Genomic DNA, 19,920 nt, shown 5'->3' with positions numbered 1-19,920 from the left:
AAAATGAAAGTGAAATCCCCTTGTTCTCTCTAGGACATCTACTCAACAGTTGTGCGCGCATGCACGTGTATACACACACACACACACACACACACAATTTAGAGTTGAATGGATGTCTTTTCTTCTATACCTAGTTTGGGTTTTTAAAAATTTATTTATTTTTTAATATGCTAGTTTTTATTCTGCTGCTTAACTTTAACACAGAATTACTGCTGATCGCTCTGGACTTTGAATCTTCAGTAATACGCTGCCTGTTAAATAGTGCTCATGACACATTTGTTGACTGCTTGAATGAAAGAATAAATTTCTCTTTCCCGGAAAATTATATTTAGAGCCTTTCTAGATATCAACTTAGTTCAGGCCTTTTAAGAATTTGCCAAGCAGGTTGGAAACAGATCTGATTCATTTCAACAAATGTTTATTAAGTATCATCTCAAGTGCACAAATTTGGGCCTGGGTTTAGATCAAGTAAGACTGCAGCTGTCTCTGTTTTAACAGGACGGGAGGCAGATTATGTGGGTGCAGATGTTGGAAGGTGGGTAGATATGGCAATGCAAATCTATGGAAGTTGTCTTCTGATTGCTTCAGTTTTCTCAGTGTAATAGGCTTCTGGGGTTTGAGGAAAGAAAAGTATGAAATAGTCATCTAGGAACATTTGAGAGTGGATAATTAAGAAAATACAGCACGAGAGCTAGGCAGCATTGAGAACCCATTTCAGATTTGCACCAGGAAATTAAAGTGATACCTGCCAGCTATGTTCAAATTCATAGATATAAGGGCAGAGTAACAGAGGGCTATATTTGACTGCACTTCATAAGCAAAGGGTTATGGCTTTGCTAAAATTTAACTAACCAATTAATTACAAATGAAGCAGGAGAGGGGCAACGAACTGAATGGTATGTGCAAGGTTGTGATTATAATGACTGACTGGAATTTGTGCTAGATTAAGGGGAGAGGTCCAGGCACTAGAGGGAGTAAACTGGAGATAGGAGATGGTGGTCAGAAAATGGGATGCATGAGGTTATGGAGGGGGTGCAAGTATTGGAATAATAGATCTTGGAGTATGAGTGTGGAAGTGGGTGGCTCAGGTGGGATGGAGGCAGTGACGTGAATTGACATCTGAGAGCTGTCTAACAGTATACAGAGGACAAGGGCAGAGGTAAGGAAACCAGAGAGAAGATTATTGGGTAGCTCACATGAAAGTTGGCAGTCGTATAGAGATTCAAAAAACAACCTAGAGGGTTAGTCCGCAAGAACTGGATGTACAAAAAAATGAAGAGGAAGAGATGTCAAGAATGATTATCATGGTTCTGGCATAGATGGTTTAAGATCATTTGTAGGTGGGAAGATGATGTTTTAAGACTATAGAACATGAGTTATTGGTCAGATATCCATGTGAAAGTACCCCACAAGCATTTAAATAGGGAGTCCCAAATATGGGGTAGGGGTCTGGATTAGAGATACAGCCTTGGTAGTCACATGAAAGTGGCAGAGGGAGTGAGTGATCAAGATTGAGCCAAAGACACATTTTTGTGAACGAAAACCTTATGAAGAGTAGACAGAGTAATCAGATCCTAAGAAGGAGCAGACAGCTAAGACAGTGAAGAAACAGCAGAGAACACGCCCAGCAGTCACTTAGGAGGGTCAGAGGCTTCCACACAAGCACATAAGCCTCCCATTATCTCAGTGTGGCAGCGTTAGAATCTGGTTCTCATGTTCCCCATTACAATTGCCGTCTGTCAATAAGCATGTGTCAGGTGCTTTTCAATGTAAGACAAAGCAGTGGGCAATGAAGATTATGTATGTAAAAAAGTAAAATAATATACTCCCTTGCATTCATATGTCTTATCATTTATAAGGCATTTTACAGACTTGTCATTTTTAAATGTTGACACTGACGAGCTTGCAGCATAAGTAAGACAACAGTAAGGTATTGTTCTACATGAGGAAACTGAAGTTCACAGAGGTTGAATGACTTGCCTATAAAGCCGCATAGCTAGTAAGGGGTCAGACTGAGGCTCATTGTAGGTATGCTGTCTGTCCTCAGAGAGCGCGGTATATATTTTCAGTATATATAAAATAAAAATATGTATAAAATATATGATAAGTTCTTTATGGTCAAAGACATTGTTCATTTTGTGTGTGTGTGTGTGTGTGTGATGTGTTCCCATATATATTATGTGGCTTTGATGGGGCATCTATCACTAACACTGCAGGCACCGTACAAGAGCTAAATGAGATATAAATAGTATATGCGTTTAGAGGAAAGAGAGATCACTGCTGAGTCTTGTGGGGAGTGAGGAGGGAGTGGGAGTAGGTACAAAGGTGTACTTACTGTCAGAGAACACTCAGACACGCTAGAAAACATGCAAGAAAAGGAGATAGACTTGTCAGCAAATAATTGGTGTGTATTAGGATACAGAGTAAGCAGATACTGATTTTTGGAAAATAAATGGTAATTTACTTCCAAGATAATGGGTTAGTATCTACTTTATACTAGTGACTCTAGAATAGGCTCATTCCAAAGTTTAAACGTGAGAGAGAGAGAGAGAGAGAGAGAGAGTGTGTGTGTGTGTGTGTGTATGTGTGTACGCACACTCTGAAGTATGACTACATTCTCTCATTCTGGAGATTGATAGAAATTGTAGATAAAGTAAGACTAGTTTGGGTCACTACACTAATATGAGCTTAATATTCAATCTCTATTTCGTACTTGCTGGATTGTGTATGTGGGAAATGAAATATTTTAAAATTCTGGGATAATATATGTGAAGTGCTGTTTGAACTATTCCCCAGAATCCCAACGTGACCTACGTATCGGGACTGCTGGTTCCTTATTTCCATTTTTCATTGAAATGCCTGCTGTTGTCTAAATTGCTCGTGTCTCATGGGTATTCCTGAAAGACTATCTAGCTAGACGTATGTTTCATAAATTTGAACCCTTTTTCAGTATTCTTTTCCCATTAACACAGCTTTTACCTACATGTTTTGAAGATGGGGAAACATTTCTGCCATATCCTTTTAATCTTTTGCTTTTGGAATGAAATTAAGTGACTCCATAATGTCCATGTATTGGGTCTTAGTACTGATGTAATTCTTGGGAACAGGATGAATGCCTGCCTTAAACTAGGTAACTCAGCCTCGAATCAGTGGGAGCCTGTTAATCAGCGTGTCATTAGGACCAAAAAGTAAGTATGGAAAGAACAAAAAATTAACAGTGCTTCTGTGTGTCAGTATTTGTATTGACATAAAGCATACTCGTAAAAAGAAGTGATAAGAACTGGGATCTCTTAAGTAGTAAATGACCACATTGAATCTCATCAGGTCTTTTTTCCCAATTAAATATTAATTTATTATGAACATTTCTGTCCAGTAGGCTGTATATATGTAGTTTTAAATTAATTATGACTCAGTTGTAACACAAATCATTATTGCAAGGAGCTTTCGTATCTACTATGAAAAGTTAGAAGTAATATTTAAAATCTTAGAACCAAATTTGCATATAAATTCAAACATCATTATAATGGAGTCTTGTTTTGTTTTGTTTTGTTTTAGGTGGCTCTAACTAACTATACCTTTGAAAATGTGAGCTTTCACATTCTTCATCAGCGTTTTCCCCTCTTTACCTTTCGAGTCTTATCGGATTGGTTTGATAACAAGACAGACCTATACAGGTAATGTTCTGTAACTCGGAAGAGGATATCTTTTTTTAAATCAGTATTATTGGAATATAATTTATATACAATAAAGTGTATTGGGTGATGACTTTGAAAAATGTATACACCCGGTAACCATTACCCCAATCAAGATAAACATTTCTAACATCCAGAAAATTCCCTTTATACAACTTTGCAGTCAGCCAACCTATTCCTTAACTTCCCAGGTAAGTATTAATTGAATTTATGTTGTTATAGATTAGTTTTGCAGTTCTAGAATTTTGTATAAATAGAATTATTTACAGTCTACCCCTTTGTGTCTGGCTTATATCAAGAAATTTAGTATAACATTTTTTGAGATTCGACCATGTTGCATAATCCAGTAGTTTGTTTATTTTTATTACTAAATAATATTCAATTATATGAATATACCACAATTTATTTATCAAGTCACCTGTTGATGGACAATTGAGTTATTTCTAGTTTGAGGCTATTATGAATAAAACTGTATGCAAGTCTTTGTGTGAACATACATTTTCATTTTCCTAGGTGTGGAATTGCCAGGTCACGTGATTACTTGTTTAACATTTTAAGAAACTGCTAAATTGTTTTCTTTGGTAATTCTAGTGCAAGTCTGCTGTCAGCAATTCTCTCAGCCTTTATTTATCTGAATCTATCTTTTTCTCACCTTTATTTCTGAATATTTTCACTTGTCTAATTCTAGGATTGAGATTTTTTTTGTCTTTTACCACTATAAAGATTTCATTCCCTTTACTCCCAACCTCCATTGTTTCTGATGAGAAATCAACAGTCGTTCTCCTCATTTTTCCAGTGTGTGCAATGCGTTTTTTTCCAGAGTCAGGGTTAATGAACGGTTCACTGCTGTTGTTGCTACTCTGTGTGAGGCTTATAGTGGAGGCAGGGAGTTACTTGGTTCTAGTTCGGAGTCTTCGGAAGTCCTGTCCTCCTGGGGCTCACGGATGAGGCTTTCTCAGCACGCCTGCTCTTCCCACAGTGGTGATTGGCCTCTGCTTTGTACCACTGCCAGTCCTGGCCTCAAGCAGGTTTCCTAACTCTCTGCCAGGGGAAGATGGCTTTTGCTTCTATTCCTTCCTTAGCAGCAATGTTTCTGGGAAAGTTTTCTGCCCCTTCCCCAGTGGTAGACAGCCTTTGCTTGTTACTTAGTACTATGCCCATGGTTGGAACAGGGGAAGTTTCCTGCCCTTCCCTCCTATGCAGCTTTTCCTACTGCCCACCTCCCAGCAGCAGACATCTTTTGCATCTTTTGTTTCCCCCAGAGATAGTGGATCCTTGCAAAAACCCTGCGGATTGGAATTTCCTGCCAGTCCCACAGCAGCTCAAGACTTTGCTCATATGAGAGAAGGGTCGGAGGAAGTTGTGTGCCCTGCCCTGCCTGCCCTGTCTTTCTCAAAAGCACTTGGTGGGGGCCTATGCAAAAAAGACTCCCCTGCGGTCTAGGCTCCCGGTGATTCTAAATTGTCATGCTAGCCCATATATGACCTTTAATAATTTATCAACATTTTAACTGTTTCTTTCTTCCCTGCTTTTATTTTATGGCAACTGCCTCTCCCTCCTACACTCTGCCAAAGGTGAAATAGTTTATGTGTCCTATCTGTCCATAGATGGGTTTGTCACCCAATGAAATTTAGAACATCTGATTCTCTTGTAACCTCAACTTCCTGGTGACCTTCAAAAAAGGTATAATTTTGTAAATTATCCAGTGTTCTATCATTGTCAGACTGGAGTAAAGTCTGACAATGGAACTTTCTACATCCAAAGCAGAACTCTGTAATTTTTTTTTCTGGGCTGCTTAGGAGAAATTATATACCCATAAATAAAACGAAATTTGGTCTTAATCTTAACATTAAAAATGACATTCAGTGGTTTGTTTATAAACCCTAGAATGCTCTAAATCATATTTTTGCTACTTCTAATTAGGTGTTATCTAAGATGATAAGTAATTCTGTTTTTGCCAAGTGAAATAGAGAACTGGACCTAACATACTACATAAGGGACTTGGACTGTACATTACACTATTTATGCTAAATGGATTGTATTACATGGAGAGACCATGCACTCTTTCTTTGGAGATACTTTGAAAGATCAGACAATTTTATTTTTAAACTTAAGTGAATTTTTACTAGGAAAGTAAGTCATACTTTTCAATTTGCTTTTGCTTTCTACAATGTTTTAAGGAAATACATATATTTGTAAATTAACTCAGGAATGAGAGGAACTTGCTAGCCAAAGATTTCTTGTATTAAATCTGTTTGTAAAGCACTAAAGTGCCCTGATTATTATTATTTTGTTTTTGTAAACTCAGATTTGGATCTCCAGGAAGCCCTTCATTTTTACATGAATGAGTTACGTTCCTAAAGTATTACTGCTTGTGACTTAGAACACATTTTTCCATAAAATGTTATGTCTCATGCCTAGATCCCTAAATCAGCCTGTAAAACCTTTCCTAATCCCTAATATTACTAAAATCTGAGAACTCACAATAGCGTCCTGATTTCATCTGCTATCCAAGGAATAGTTATTAAACACTATGTCCCGTGGCTCAGGAAGATAGTATTAGAAATTCTCTGCTTCATTTCCTGGGTGTAGAGTCAATCCTTAGAAGAAGTTCAGAATAAGTGAGTTTGTACTTGGAATTTTTGTGTGTCTGTTTTTGTCAACTTCCTCCCAGATGCTCTATCCACCAAAATACCGGAGCATTCAAGATGCTCTAAGTTCAACCATTTCAGCACCTCTCCAGTCCTGTCCTCAGTGGGTTATGCCTTATAATTATACTTCCCTTCCTCCACCCCAAATCAAAACTTGTATTTCCTTATTACAACAACAAATTACCTAACAAAATTCAGCTTTGTCATGCTATGTTTATTTTTTAAAGGCCACAATTACCCATTCTTTTTTAATATTACATGGCTAGCCAGATAGGACCAAAAAAATAAGAATGATTGTGATCTTATTTCAAAACTATTACATTTGTAATTTAAACAGTCCACTTTTTAAATACTTTAAATACTAAAATATATTAGGAAAGATATGGAGTGATGTCAGCAAGATGGCGGAGTAGGAAGGCCAGCATCCTCCTTTCCTTCCCACCCCCGTCCCAAAAACACTGATTCAGCAACAGTTTACACACGAATTTCCTTTGTGAAAAGTCCAAAAAGTAATTGAAAGGCTCCTGCCCCGTGGACGAACACAGAACCAGACTCACCAAAGCTGGTAGGGAGATTCAGGACACCCTCTTGCCAGAGTCATGCCCCTGACCCAGAGTCATATGATCAGGAAAAGGACCCTAGCTCCTAACTTCTCCTGGGAGAGGAAAGGCTTGGTTTGGTGTCTAGTGCTCCATCTTTTCCGAGAGGGAGCTCTGCCAGGTCCAACAGAGTCTCTAGCTGGCGGAGCCAAATGGAGATGTGGGCTGGTAGATGCTATGAATCCTCCCCTGCTGCTCAGCACAGATCAAAGGGATGAAAAATCCAAGCTCTTAGCTTATCCCTGGGGAGAGGAAGAGTTGATCCATGCATCTAGTGCCCCGACTCCTCCCAGGCTACCCAAAGAACTGGCATCTGTCTTTCCAACAGGTCCTACACAGTAGCTGTCTGGGGGCTGGAGGGACAGTGGTTTGGACCAGCAGACCATAACTCCCCCTTCTTGCTCAGCACAGAGTGAGTGGACAAAAACCACAGTTGTCTGCTTCTCCCTGGAATGAATAGGAATGAATGAATATTCCTATTCATTCCAGAGAGTATATTCAATAGGAATGAATATACTCCTTCCCAGGGGAGGAGCTGGTAAAGGCCCCGAGAATCTGTGACTGGGCTGAGTGATGGAAATCTTCTCTTGTACAGAGCCAGTCCATGAAGACTGGGAGAAGTATAGGCTTTGTCTGCAGGGCACCAACACGGAGAGTCAAGGAAACTGAAGAATCAGGCAAAGATATTCCAGACAAAGGAACAAGATAAACCTCCAGAAGTTTGCCATACTGAAACAGTTATATGATTTACCTGATAGAAAAGTCAGAATAATTGTCATAAAGCTGTTCATCAAGGTCAAGAGAACAATGCACAAAGTGAGGATTTCAACAGAGACAGAAAATGTTTTAAAAAAAACTAAAATGGAACTGAAAAACACAATAACTGAACTGAACAATTCACTAGAAGGGTTCAACAATAGACTAGCTCAAGCAGAAAAAAGGATCAGTAAACTCCCAAGACAGATCCACAAAAAGGATGAGCTGTTAAATCCATTTTGTTTTATTTTAAAGGGACTGATTGAGTATACACATAATGTATTGTCTCAGATTTACATTTGTCAAATCTGTATTGAAGGATTACATTAATACTCTATATAACCAAAAATATAAAAATGTGATATAATTTTTTTGCCTTTGAAACTAGTAATACTTATAAAAATTATAATCCCCAGAGTTGACAATGATGTAAGCAAACCAGCATTTTATCATCATTAGTATGAATTTAAATTATTAAAACCTTCTGGAAAAGCAGAGTGTCATTATGTATTAAAACTAAATCATAGCAAACCCTTTGATCAAATCTAGGAATTTATCTTAAGGAAATATTTAAGCATCTGTACATAGACTTAGCTGTAAAGATGTTCATCACAGCATTGTTTATAGTACAGGCATACCTCGTTTTATTGCACTTCACTTTATTATGCTTCATGTGTTTGTTTTTTTTAATTGATGGCAAGACCCTCTACTAGCAAAAAGATTACAGCTCACTTTATTGCAATACTCACTTTATTGTGGTGGTTTGGAACCAAACCCACAATATCTCCCAGATAGGTCTGTAATAAAAGATACTCAGTAATGGATCCATTACATAAATTATGTTATAATCATACAGCAGTATACTTGATACCAAAAAAAATGTACAAATATGGGGAAATAGTCACACTATATTAAGTTAAAAATGCAAGTTATGCAATAGTATTTGTCTATTTGGTTTAAAAATTGAGTATAAAGTTTAGGATGGTTTTTTATGTTTGCCTAATTCTTTTTAACAGTTTTATTCAGATATAATTCACATGCCATACAACTCACCCATTTAAAGTGTACAGTTACACCTGAAACTAATTAAATAAATAAAATAAACATAAAAAAGAAAGTCTACAATGAATGGTTTTTAATATATTCAGAGTTGTGTAACCATTACCACAATAAATTTTAGAGTATTTTCATTACTCCAAAAAGAAACCCTGCATCTCTTAACAATCACCCTCCAAACCTCCTTTTTCTACCTCCCTGCCTCCCACCGTAGGCACCCACTAATCTATCTCCATAGATTTGCCTATTCTGTACATTTCATATAAATGAAATATATGTTGCCTTTTGTGACTGGCTTTTCTTAGCATATGCTGTCTAGATTTATTCATGTGTCAGTACTTAATTTTTTTTTGTTGCCAAATAATATTCCACTGTATAGGTATATACTACATTTTGTTTATCCATTCATCAGTCGGCGGATTATTTTGGGTTATTTCCACTTTGTGGCTAATTATGAATAATGCTGTTAGGAACATCATGTACAAGTTTTTGTGCAGACATGTTTTCATTCCCCTTGGGTGTATACCTATAAGTGGAATTGATGGATTATATGGTAACTCTGTTGTTAACAATTTGAGGAATTGCCGTACTGTTTCTCAGTGCACCTGCACTATTTTACATTCCCACCAGCAGTATACGAGGGTTATAATTTCTCCACATCCTAACACTGATTATTATCTGTCTTTTCTTTATGAGGTGATTTTTTTTCTTTTCATATTTATTTTCTAGTTTTTCTAAATGCATTAGTCACGTATCATAGGAACAGGTTTTTTAACCTTTTAGATTTAACAGTTATATGACTATATTGTTCTAAAAGCCATAAAATTAAAGGTTGCAATATATTTGAACCTTACTATTCTTTAAGTGAATAAATTTTATTCTTTATAGTATACCTTTGGATCATTTTTACATTTTAATAATATAACAATATTAAATGAAAACTTTCATGGCTCTGGTGAGGGTTGTTTGCTTGTTTTCTTACCAAAAAAGGTAGGGTAAAGAGGTTAATTTTTTTTTTTTTAAGTTTAAATCAAAGAACAGAATATTTACATTTTCACAGGAAATACTAATTTGACATACATTTACCCCATGGATGGTCTCATTAAAATTATTTTCCTGATTTTTCTAAATCTTCAAATTACTCTGTTTCTTCCCATAAGATTGTACATGCTTTTTTTTAAGACTGGTATTTACAATGATAGCCCAAAGCTTCCGTATTGTTAAAAAAAAACCTATAGGTATGATAAATTATAATTGTACAATTACTGCATCGTCAGCAGTGGTGTCTTAAGAGAGAATTTTAATATTTTATAACAAAGAGTAAATCAAGAAAATTGTCTAAAATAATTATTCTTAGTGTTACCACCTTATTACAAGCACTATTTTAAACTTGGAATATTTCCACTAAGTTTTATGCCTTTGAAATATGTGAAATTTTCTAATGTTTAACTGCTTAATATACTTTAACATACTTACATCATTACTCCTTCCTTAAATAACCTCACTTTTAATGTGTATGTTTTGGCAAAATGAAAACAGTACTAATTTCAAGTGTCCAAATTTTTCCCTAACGTTCATAGCATGGATTCTCTTTTAACAGATGGAAAATGGTTGATCATTACATCAGTCGTGTCCGTGGAAATCTCCAAATGTTAGAACAGCTGGACCTGATTGGGAAAACCAGTGAAATGGCTAGACTTTTTGGCATTCAGTTTTTACATGTACTGACAAGAGGTTCACAGGTAGAAAATCCGTTTTTTTGCACACTTGAAAGTTCTATGTGAGTGATATACTTATGTTTGAGATGTTTGAGGTGATTTGATTTTTTTCAGCTTTCTATCTAGTACCATCTAATACATATAGCTGGTTGATCGAATCTTGTCATTTTATTTTCTGGAAAAGCTTTAATTTCACTTAATAGCTTCACTTCTTAATTTTTTCTCCATACCAACTTTCTGGCCACTGCCAAGTTTTTCATGTTATTAAGAAAATGATGATAACGTTATGTTCCTGAATATTGTCAGTGTGATTAAGGATGCCTGTAAAGGCCCCTTAGAACTGGGGAAGCAGCGAAGAAAGTCCGTGTCTCTTTGGTTTTACATTCCTGATTTTGGCTTGATTCAACTCCCAACAGATAACTTTAAAATTAAAAAAATAAAATAAAAAAGGATTTGGAAATCAATGTAAGTGGACTCTATCATTTCTTTTTAATGTTAAAGAAAAGTGAGACCTTAGAAGCCATTTAATTAATATCTTTCTAACTAATTTCCCAAGGATATAATGAGAGATTTCATCAAATGCCTTGCTGAAAATTATTTTAATTATTTCAATCACTTTATGTCTGTAACATTCCCCCAATCTATGAATTCAGTAAATATAGCAAAAATAGAGCTGTAACTACTTTGGCATTACCTGTTTGTTTATTTAATTTTATTGCTTGTAAGCTACTTTATTTATTTATACCCCCATATGTTTTAAAAACTATTTGAACTGGCTTATAATTTAAAAAAAAAAAGTTGAATACCTGAAAACCACTTGAGAACCTTTCAGTGAACCCATGTTGATTATTGCAAGTGCTTTTTTTCTAATATACCAAACCATCTGCTTATTAGCAGTATTGTAAACAATTAGTAATTGCTTGATTCAATTTTGCAAGTATTAAGCTTGCAAAATTCCTTTCAATTCTGGAGTCCTTGTGTTTCCTTCTTGAAAAATTAAGATAATATTTATCCATCTCGAGTCTCCTAACTTTCGTTCTCTAATTTTTTTCAAATCAATTTCTCAAAGATTATTGGCCAACTTTTTAAATTGACAAACTGTACAGCTGTTTCTCCTTCATCTGTTTGTTGTGATATAGCTGTACTTAAATATAAAAAGAAATCTAATTGTGTCTGTCTTTTCAATATTGACTTATGGTGTAAGCATTTTGACATTTTTGCAGTTTTTATAAAAGTTACAGGAATAGGAAAAGGATTTACAAATGTCCCCTTCAGGCACCTAAAAGCTGACTAAATAACCAATACTATGTTACTGTATTGTACAAATGTCATGCAGCTTTATTCTGAAGAGCAAAACATTCCCGGATGATTGTCACATATTCACAAGACCAGTATATTTATATTTAAACTTTTTCTTCTTTTCCTACCTTTCCCTCTCTGCCCACAGTACCGTGTGGAATCAATGATGTTGCGTATTGCTAAACCAATGAACTATATTCCTGTGACACCTAGTGTACAGCAGAGATCCCAGATGAGAGCCCCGCAGTGTGTTCCCCTAATTATGGAGCCTGAATCTCGCTTCTATAGCAACTCTGTTCTTGTTCTGGATTTTCAGTCACTGTATCCTTCTATTGTGATTGCATACAACTACTGTTTTTCCACCTGCCTTGGCCATGTGGAGAACTTGGGAAAGTAAGCTTTTTTCATATTTACAACTATGTTGTTGGGCTTTGTACTTCTTAACTAAAATTAGACTTTGAGTGTCTCTAAACTTGAGACTGTCTTAATGAGCAAGATGAATGGGCTGTAGCACAGATAATTTGTTATTTTTAGTTACCTTACCAATTGAATGGATCACCATATGACTAATTCAGCGTCATGGATGGCTGACACACATGAAGAAGATTGTCAATAGATCCGCCTTGCAACTATCTGTTTCACTCTCCCTCTATATCTATGGTCTCTTTTTAAATGAGAGTTATATTTAATTTGTTGATATAAATCACCTTTCGGTGGAACAGTATGAGGATTATGATCTTAAAACTCCAGCTGTCACCTTCTCTTGACTTTTCTTAGAAATAGTTTATGATTTTTCCAAAAAGTTATATTGTTAAATGTTAGGTTTTAGTTATTCATTTCAATGCATTTTATAAGCTAAATGAGAAAAACATTTTAAATACTCAAAGGAGTAGGTATTTTTCTCATAAGAAATACAGTCTTCCTCAATAATGATTTTTATGTATTTAAAACCAAGCGTTACAGTTTTATCTAGACTATACTCACTCCTTCATAGAAAGCATTTGTAGAAATTGTATTGGTAATTCTTTTTATTAAGAACAGAAATTTAGAAAGTTACTTACAATCTTTTTATTTAAGGCTTTCTTTAAGGAACTTAGTTTAAGGTAATCGTGTGTTGAGCTAAAATTTGGCATTTCGACACAGATTTTTTTACCCATAAATTTTAGGGTAGTGCCATTTAAGAAATACTCATTTTAACAAATTGTGGATATTTAAAGAACTGCTTTTTGGTAATGAGACAAATAAACATATTACTAAGTACACGAATTCATGTGTAGATGTTTGAAAATGAATTTCTAATGGAATTAGATTCTGAAATTGCTTAGAGTCTCTTTTGTGTGATTTGAGGAAGTATTTAATGTTTTCTTTCTTAACAGGTATGATGAGTTCAAATTTGGCTGTACCTCTCTAAGAGTACCTCCAGATTTACTTTACCAAATTAGGCATGATATCACAGTGTCCCCCAATGGAATAGCTTTTGTCAAGGTAATACTCTCTTGTAAATGAAAGGTATCAACTGTGGCTTATGGAGAACTAATGGTTTAGATGTCGTTGGCCTATAATACAGGAGAAAAAATATTAAGTTTGCTTGAATATATTATCTCAAAAAGTCCAGGATATAGGAATCTTCTAAGAAAAAAATCAAAAAAATCAGTCATCTTGTTTTACATGAATTTAGGTTTAAAATCTTTTACTTGCTAGATTTTAGTTTTTAATGAAATATTGAAAGAAATAATGTACACATATACCTTCTGCCTTCTATTAGAATCTGGCAGGCTTAAATAGCTATTTGATGATAATATGTTAACTTATAAAGATGTAAATTGCTTTAATGTGTAAACTCTAAATATTCTACATTATTTTAAATTGAATTAAGACTATCAGAAATAATGATACTCTTACTTATTAATTGCATTTTAAAGAAGATATCCAAATTCATAATAGGATCTCTTTTTCACTCTACCTTATCTCCCCTCAAAAGAGATTGAGGATAGCCACATAAATGAATAGACAAAAAGGAGAGATCTAGGAGAAAATTACATTACCTCTCATATGCCAACTTCATTCCTTCTTTTCTAGTTTAGCAATGAGTCTGTACTAGAACCATGGGACAGCAGGTTGGTTGATGACAGCAGGGACCTTACTAGCCCTCAGATTCATTCTGGTATACTTAGCAAAAGTTGCAGCATTCTTCACCAATAAGAGGATGCTGTTTGGCTAATAGTAGCCATGTAGATATGAGGAAAATTTTTACCAGAGAGTTCATGATATAGTCCTTTTGGGGAAATAGTATGTCTTCCCATTATAACATATATTATATCCTAACATAAACATTATGGCTTCTTCAGAAGGTACGCAGAATGAATTAGAGGTTAGAATACGTTTTCATTGTAACATATCTAGCAGTTTATTATATTCCCTTCAACAGCCAGCATTTTTAAAACTTGCATCTACATTTTGACCCAATAGTTGTTTAATAAAAATAAGATTTTTTTTTAAATATTCAGGAGTGTGACTATCCTGTACCTGAGTTTTTAATTGTTCAGTCTGACATGCACTATTACTTTGCACGTGTCTGTGAATCATCTTCAAAGTTAATACTGTTTTGTGGTTTTCATTCCTACTGGAGTTCTCATAAATTCTCCCTAGTCTTGATTAATACAAATGATTTTTTTTTTGGCATCAACAAATTTTATCACCTCACTATTCATCCCCTCTTCCAGATTGCTAATAAATATAGGCCGGAGGGGATGGCTTAGTGGTCTAAGCATCAGATTTGAAATACCTAGAGTTCCTGGAACTGCAGGTTTGAATGTCAGCAGAGTCAACCCAGCTCATCATTCTTCCAAGGTAGATAAATGGAGTTCCATGCAGATTACTGGGGTCATTAGGATGAGGTCTTTAAAAACTGAGGTTTGTTATGAATGATACAAATCCCATGTGCCTTTCTGAAAAAGTGGGGGTTTGGATCAAAGTTTCGAACAAAATTTCCCTCTGAACGTATTGTATGGTCTCTTATGCACTAGTTGACATCCTCCTCCCTGGAGGTCTTTGAACTCACAAAATAGTGCTTCATTAGATTTATAAACATTACAGGAATCTTTTAGGAGAAAAGTCCTCTTCAAAAGAAAGAAAATGTGATGATTTTGTATTGATGGCCACTCTATTTTTAGTATGTTTCAATTCATGACAGTTGGCCATTGTTATACTTTGTGTTTCCTTCTTAATTATCTAAATCTGTAATGTTTGAGAGATCTTAAACATTTTTTTTCCCTTTATGATAGCCTTCAGTCAGAAAGGGTGTGCTACCACGGATGCTCGAAGAAATTTTGAAGACTAGACTCATGGTGAAGCAGTCAATGAAGGCTTACAAGCAAGACAGAGCCCTTTCACGAATGCTCGATGCACGTCAGCTAGGACTTAAACTTATAGCAAATGTCACATTTGGCTATACAGCTGCTAATTTTTCTGGGAGAATGCCATGCATTGAGGTAAGTGATACAGTTCTGTCATTCTTTCAAAAGAGACTAAAGCCAGCATTAAATGAGTACCTTTTTATTAAAGCAGTTTGTTTGTTATGAAAGCGTTCATGTCCATGGCATATGATCAGTTTTTCTCAAACCAGGTCTTATATACATGCATACTCTTAGGCATTTGTGGGTTTGCTCAATGAAGACTCTTTGTATCTTCATTTCAATGATAACTTTAGAAATCTGGATGACCATATTGTAACCAACTATTAGCATGAAATTTCAGTGCCACATTTATAGCAATGTTTACAACAACCTTGGTACTAAATAATTCTTTTTAATGTATTGATAGAGATCGGATGATAGTTGGGTTGCTTCTCCAAATGTCAGAATGAACAACAATCATTGCATATTTACTAGTGTACCAGTAGATATAACGCAAACCTTTCTTTTGTAGTGGTAGTTGCAATTGAAAGATACTTTTCATAGAATAAGAGTAATTTCTTGTTATTTACTAAATTAGTGTGTTAATTTGACATGAATACAATATAATGAAACAAAAATAAAATAACTTACTAGTGATTGAGGAAAGAACAAAGCAAGTTTGTTTTGTTGATGATCTTTTCATGTCAAATGAAGGCCAGAACATGTGGTACACCATAGCTGTAGTAGTTCAACAACGAAAAAGCAGTGGAAGAATAAAGTCCCCACACAGCTCACAGTAGGCAAAGTGAACTCCAAAAACCTGTGCAAGGGACTCCAGTTTCAGGTCCAGCATGTAAGAAGCTAGAAGTCACCACTCTGTCCTCACAAGTGAAAAGCTACAACAAACTGAAAAGTCAACAGCTCTTCTTAGATCCATCAGAGAAATGAGGGCACAGGGCAAAATGCTGCCCCTGAAATTGAAGAGACCAACAAATGAATGATAAAGAAATCACAGCTTACTAGAGCACAAACTACCACAGGAACCAATGCCAAGGTAGAGAAACCCAAACTATACATGATGAATTGCTGGAGGCTCACCATGAACAAGGCTGAGAGAGAAACTCCAGAGGACCCAGTCATCGAGGCCCCCCACACTTTTGTGAATTTTGCCTCTAAGAGCTCAACCATATTCTCAACAGTGAGAACTGGAATTGGAGAAAGATTCCCTTGTGTTTCTGGCACTGGGAGGGGAAAGAAATCATTTTGAAACATGCCAGAGCATTCTCTTCTTCTTAACAAGATCTGCCCTCAGGAGAAACTGTTTAACCAGAACCTGACCTGCTGGAATTGTATCAGCCTAATTAACGTGGGGAAAGGAAATACCTGACTCCAACTGCTCTAGTCTTCCACGTAGAGGAAGGGAAAGACTCCACTCCACTCTAGCCATCCTGTCCCACCAAAAGGGGGAAAAAACTGAGAAGCACATGAAGTCTACAGTCCAGAAGTACGACTCACTGAAAGACTGAGACGGACTCATGGGACTATGGAACACTTCTCCTCTCCACACCTCACCACCACATTTCCCACTGGCCACTTATAGCAAGCAGTTCCTTTTACCCAATGCATCGTGCACAGGTATAAACAAAATGACAAGACCTACTAAAAGCCAAAAGGCACAGTTTGAAGAGACAGAGCAAGCGTCAGAACCAGACTCTCATATGGCAGGGATGTTGAAATTATCAGACTATGAATTTAAAACAACTGTGATTAGGACAAGAGCTCTAATGGATAAAGTAGACAGCATGCAAGAACAGATGGACAATGTAAGCAGAAAGATGGAAACTCTTAAGAACCAAAACAAAATACTAGAGATAAAAAACACTAGCAGAAATAAAGACTTCCTTTGATGGGCATATTTATACTGGACATGACTGAGAAAAGAATATCTGACCTCAAGGAAATCACAATAGAAACTCCCAAAACTAAAAAATAAAGATGAAAAAAAGACAAAAAACAATATCCTAAAGCTGTGGGACAATTAGAGAAAGTGTAACATACATGTAATAGGAATTCCAGAATGAGAAGAAAGAAAGGAACAGAAGAAATAAATTTGAAACTATTGACAGAATGTCCTCAAATTAACGTTAGACACCAAAATTATATTTATTAAAATTGATTTAAAATCCTTAAAGAAGCCAGAAGATAAAAACACCTTACTTGTAGAGCAATAAAAATATGAATTACATTCAACTTTTCCTTGGAAACCATGTAAGCAAGAAGAAAATGGAGTTAAATATTTAGTGTTGAGAGGAAAAAAATTCTCCAACCTAAAATTCTGTACCCTGCAAAATTATCGTTCGAAAGTGAAGGAGAGGGCAGCCGGTTAGCTCAGTTGGTTAGAGCGTGGTGCTCTTAACAACAAGGTTGCCGGTTCAATCCCCACGTGGGCCAATGTGAACTGTGCCCTCCACAACTAGATTGGAACAACTGCTTGACTTGATGGGTCCTGGAAAAACACACTTAAAATAAATAAAAGTTTTTTTAAAAAAAAAGTGAAGGAGAAAGAATTTCTCAGACAAAAAAAAGTTGAGGGAATTTATTGATCTGCCTCGCAAGAAATATTAAGAAGCTCTTTAGAGAGAAGGAAATTGAGATCTACGTATAGAATGGAAGAGTATCAGAGAAGGAATAAGTGAAGGTAAAATAAACACTTATTTTTCTTATTCTTAATTTAACAGATAAGTTTATTCAAAATAATAGCAACAATGTATTAGATATTATGTATGTTTATGAATATATGTATGCTTATATATAAGTAGAATGAAAGAAATGATACAAGGGATGAGAGGGAGTAACTAGGATAATTTCATTATAAAGTACTCACATTACCCAGAAAGTGGTATAGTGGTATTTGAAAGTGGTATATGGGAAGTAAATACAGAGGGTGCCAAAAAAATGTATATACATTTTAAGTAAGGAAAAAACTGTATTAAAATTGTAATGCTCAATATGTACCGATAACAAAAGATGAATACAAAGCATGTATATACATTTTTTGGCACAATTTTTGGATATATATTCTAAGGCAACCATTATAAAAAGTAAAAAAAAGAAATAGAATTGATATGTAAAAAAGAGAAAATGGAATCATAAAACAGGAAAAACCAAACACAAGGCAGAAAAAGAGTAGAAAACAAAAATGGAACAAAAAACAAGGGCAACAAATAAAAACCAATAAAGAAAATCAGTAAGGGTATAGTTGAATTCAACAACACAATCAGTCAACTGGATGTAATGACGTTTATAGACTACTTCACTCAACATTTGCAAAATACATATTCTTCTCAAATTTGCATGGAATGTGCACCAAGATGGACAACATTCTGGGCCATCAAGCATACCTTAACAAATTTAAAAGAATATAAATTCTACAGTGTCTACTCTCAGATAACAATAGAATTAAACTAGAAATCAATAACAGAGCTGGAAAAAACCAAAATGCTTAGAGATTAAGCAACACACTTATAAATAACACATGGGTTGAAGAAGAAATTTGAAAATAAATTTAAAAATCTTCTGAACTAGGGGTGGCAGGTTAGTTCAGTTGGTTGGAGCGTGGTGCTGGTAACACCAAGGTTGCCGGTTCGATCCCCACATGGGCTACTGTGAGCTGTGCCCTCCTTTAAAAATCTATCAATCAATCTAACTTCTGAACTAAATGAAAATACAACTTATCACAATTTGTGGGAAACAGTGAAAGCAATGCTTAGAAGGAAATTTATAGTATTGAATGCATATATTAGAAAAAAAGATCTAAAAGTAGTCATGTAAGCTTCCAACTTAGGAAACTACTAAAAAAAGAAGAGCAAATTACATACAAAGTAAGCGGAAGAAAAGAAATAATAAAAGTGACAGCAGAAACCAATGGAATTGAAAACAAGAAATCAATTGAGGAAATCAACCCAAAAGCTAGTTCTTGGATAAGAGCAATAAAATTGATAAACCTCTAGCCAGCTTCACCAAGAAAAAAAGAGAACACATATTGCTAATATCAGAAATAAAAGAGAGAACATCACTTCAGTTCCCTGGACATTTTAATGGACATTAAAAGGATAATAAAAGAGGACTATGAACACAAATTTGATAACCTAGATGAAACGGACCAATTACTTGAAAGACAATCACCCTGAACTCACAAGAAGAAATAGACAATCTGAATAGATCTGTATCTATTAAAGAAATTGAATCAATAATTAATAACTTTCCAAACAGAAAGTACCTGACCCAGATGGGTTCACTGGTGAATTCTACTAAACATTTTTTAAAGAAATTATACTAATTCTCTACAATCTCTTTCATAGATACAAGCAGAGGGAATACTCCTAACTCATTCAATGAGGCCAGCATTAGTTACACTAATACCAAGAAAAACAAAACAAAATCTAAACCAATATCTCTCACAGAGATGCAAAAAACCTCAACAAGTATTAGCAAATCGAATCCAACAATGTATAAAAACAGTTATACACTATATTCAAGTAGGATTTATCCCAGGTATGCAAGGCTAATTCAACATTCAAAAATCAGTTAATGAGATCCACTACTTCACATACAGGCTAAGTCAGAAAAATTCAATGATCGTATCAATAGATGCAGAAAAAGCATATGATAGTATCCAATACCTATTCATGATAAAAACTCTGAGTAAACTAGGAATGGAGGGGAGTTTCCTCAGCTTGGTAAAGAACATTCAC

General features: G+C 35.3%; 1 protein-coding gene across 5 annotated transcripts in view; it reads left to right on the top strand.

The window, feature by feature from the left end:
* The window catches only part of REV3L (REV3 like, DNA directed polymerase zeta catalytic subunit), a 153,539-nt gene that overhangs the window by 114,536 nt on the left and 19,083 nt on the right, over window positions 1–19,920 (top strand). For all 5 annotated transcript variants that reach the window (XM_074333449.1, XM_019734939.2, XM_019734942.2 and 2 more), the window contains 5 exons: window positions 3,556–3,674; window positions 10,355–10,496; window positions 11,920–12,164; window positions 13,148–13,256; window positions 15,056–15,262. In XM_074333449.1, coding sequence (XP_074189550.1) covers window positions 3,556–3,674; window positions 10,355–10,496; window positions 11,920–12,164; window positions 13,148–13,256; window positions 15,056–15,262 — 822 coding nt within the window. The remainder of the gene's footprint in view (window positions 1–3,555; window positions 3,675–10,354; window positions 10,497–11,919; window positions 12,165–13,147; window positions 13,257–15,055; window positions 15,263–19,920) is intronic.

The sequence above is a fragment of the Rhinolophus sinicus genome, linkage group LG05 (assembly GCF_036562045.2).
Source record: "Rhinolophus sinicus isolate RSC01 linkage group LG05, ASM3656204v1, whole genome shotgun sequence".
NCBI lineage: Eukaryota > Metazoa > Chordata > Mammalia > Chiroptera > Rhinolophidae > Rhinolophus > Rhinolophus sinicus.
Note: the sequence above shows the minus strand (reverse complement) of the source record. Positions and strands in the feature narration are given on the sequence as shown.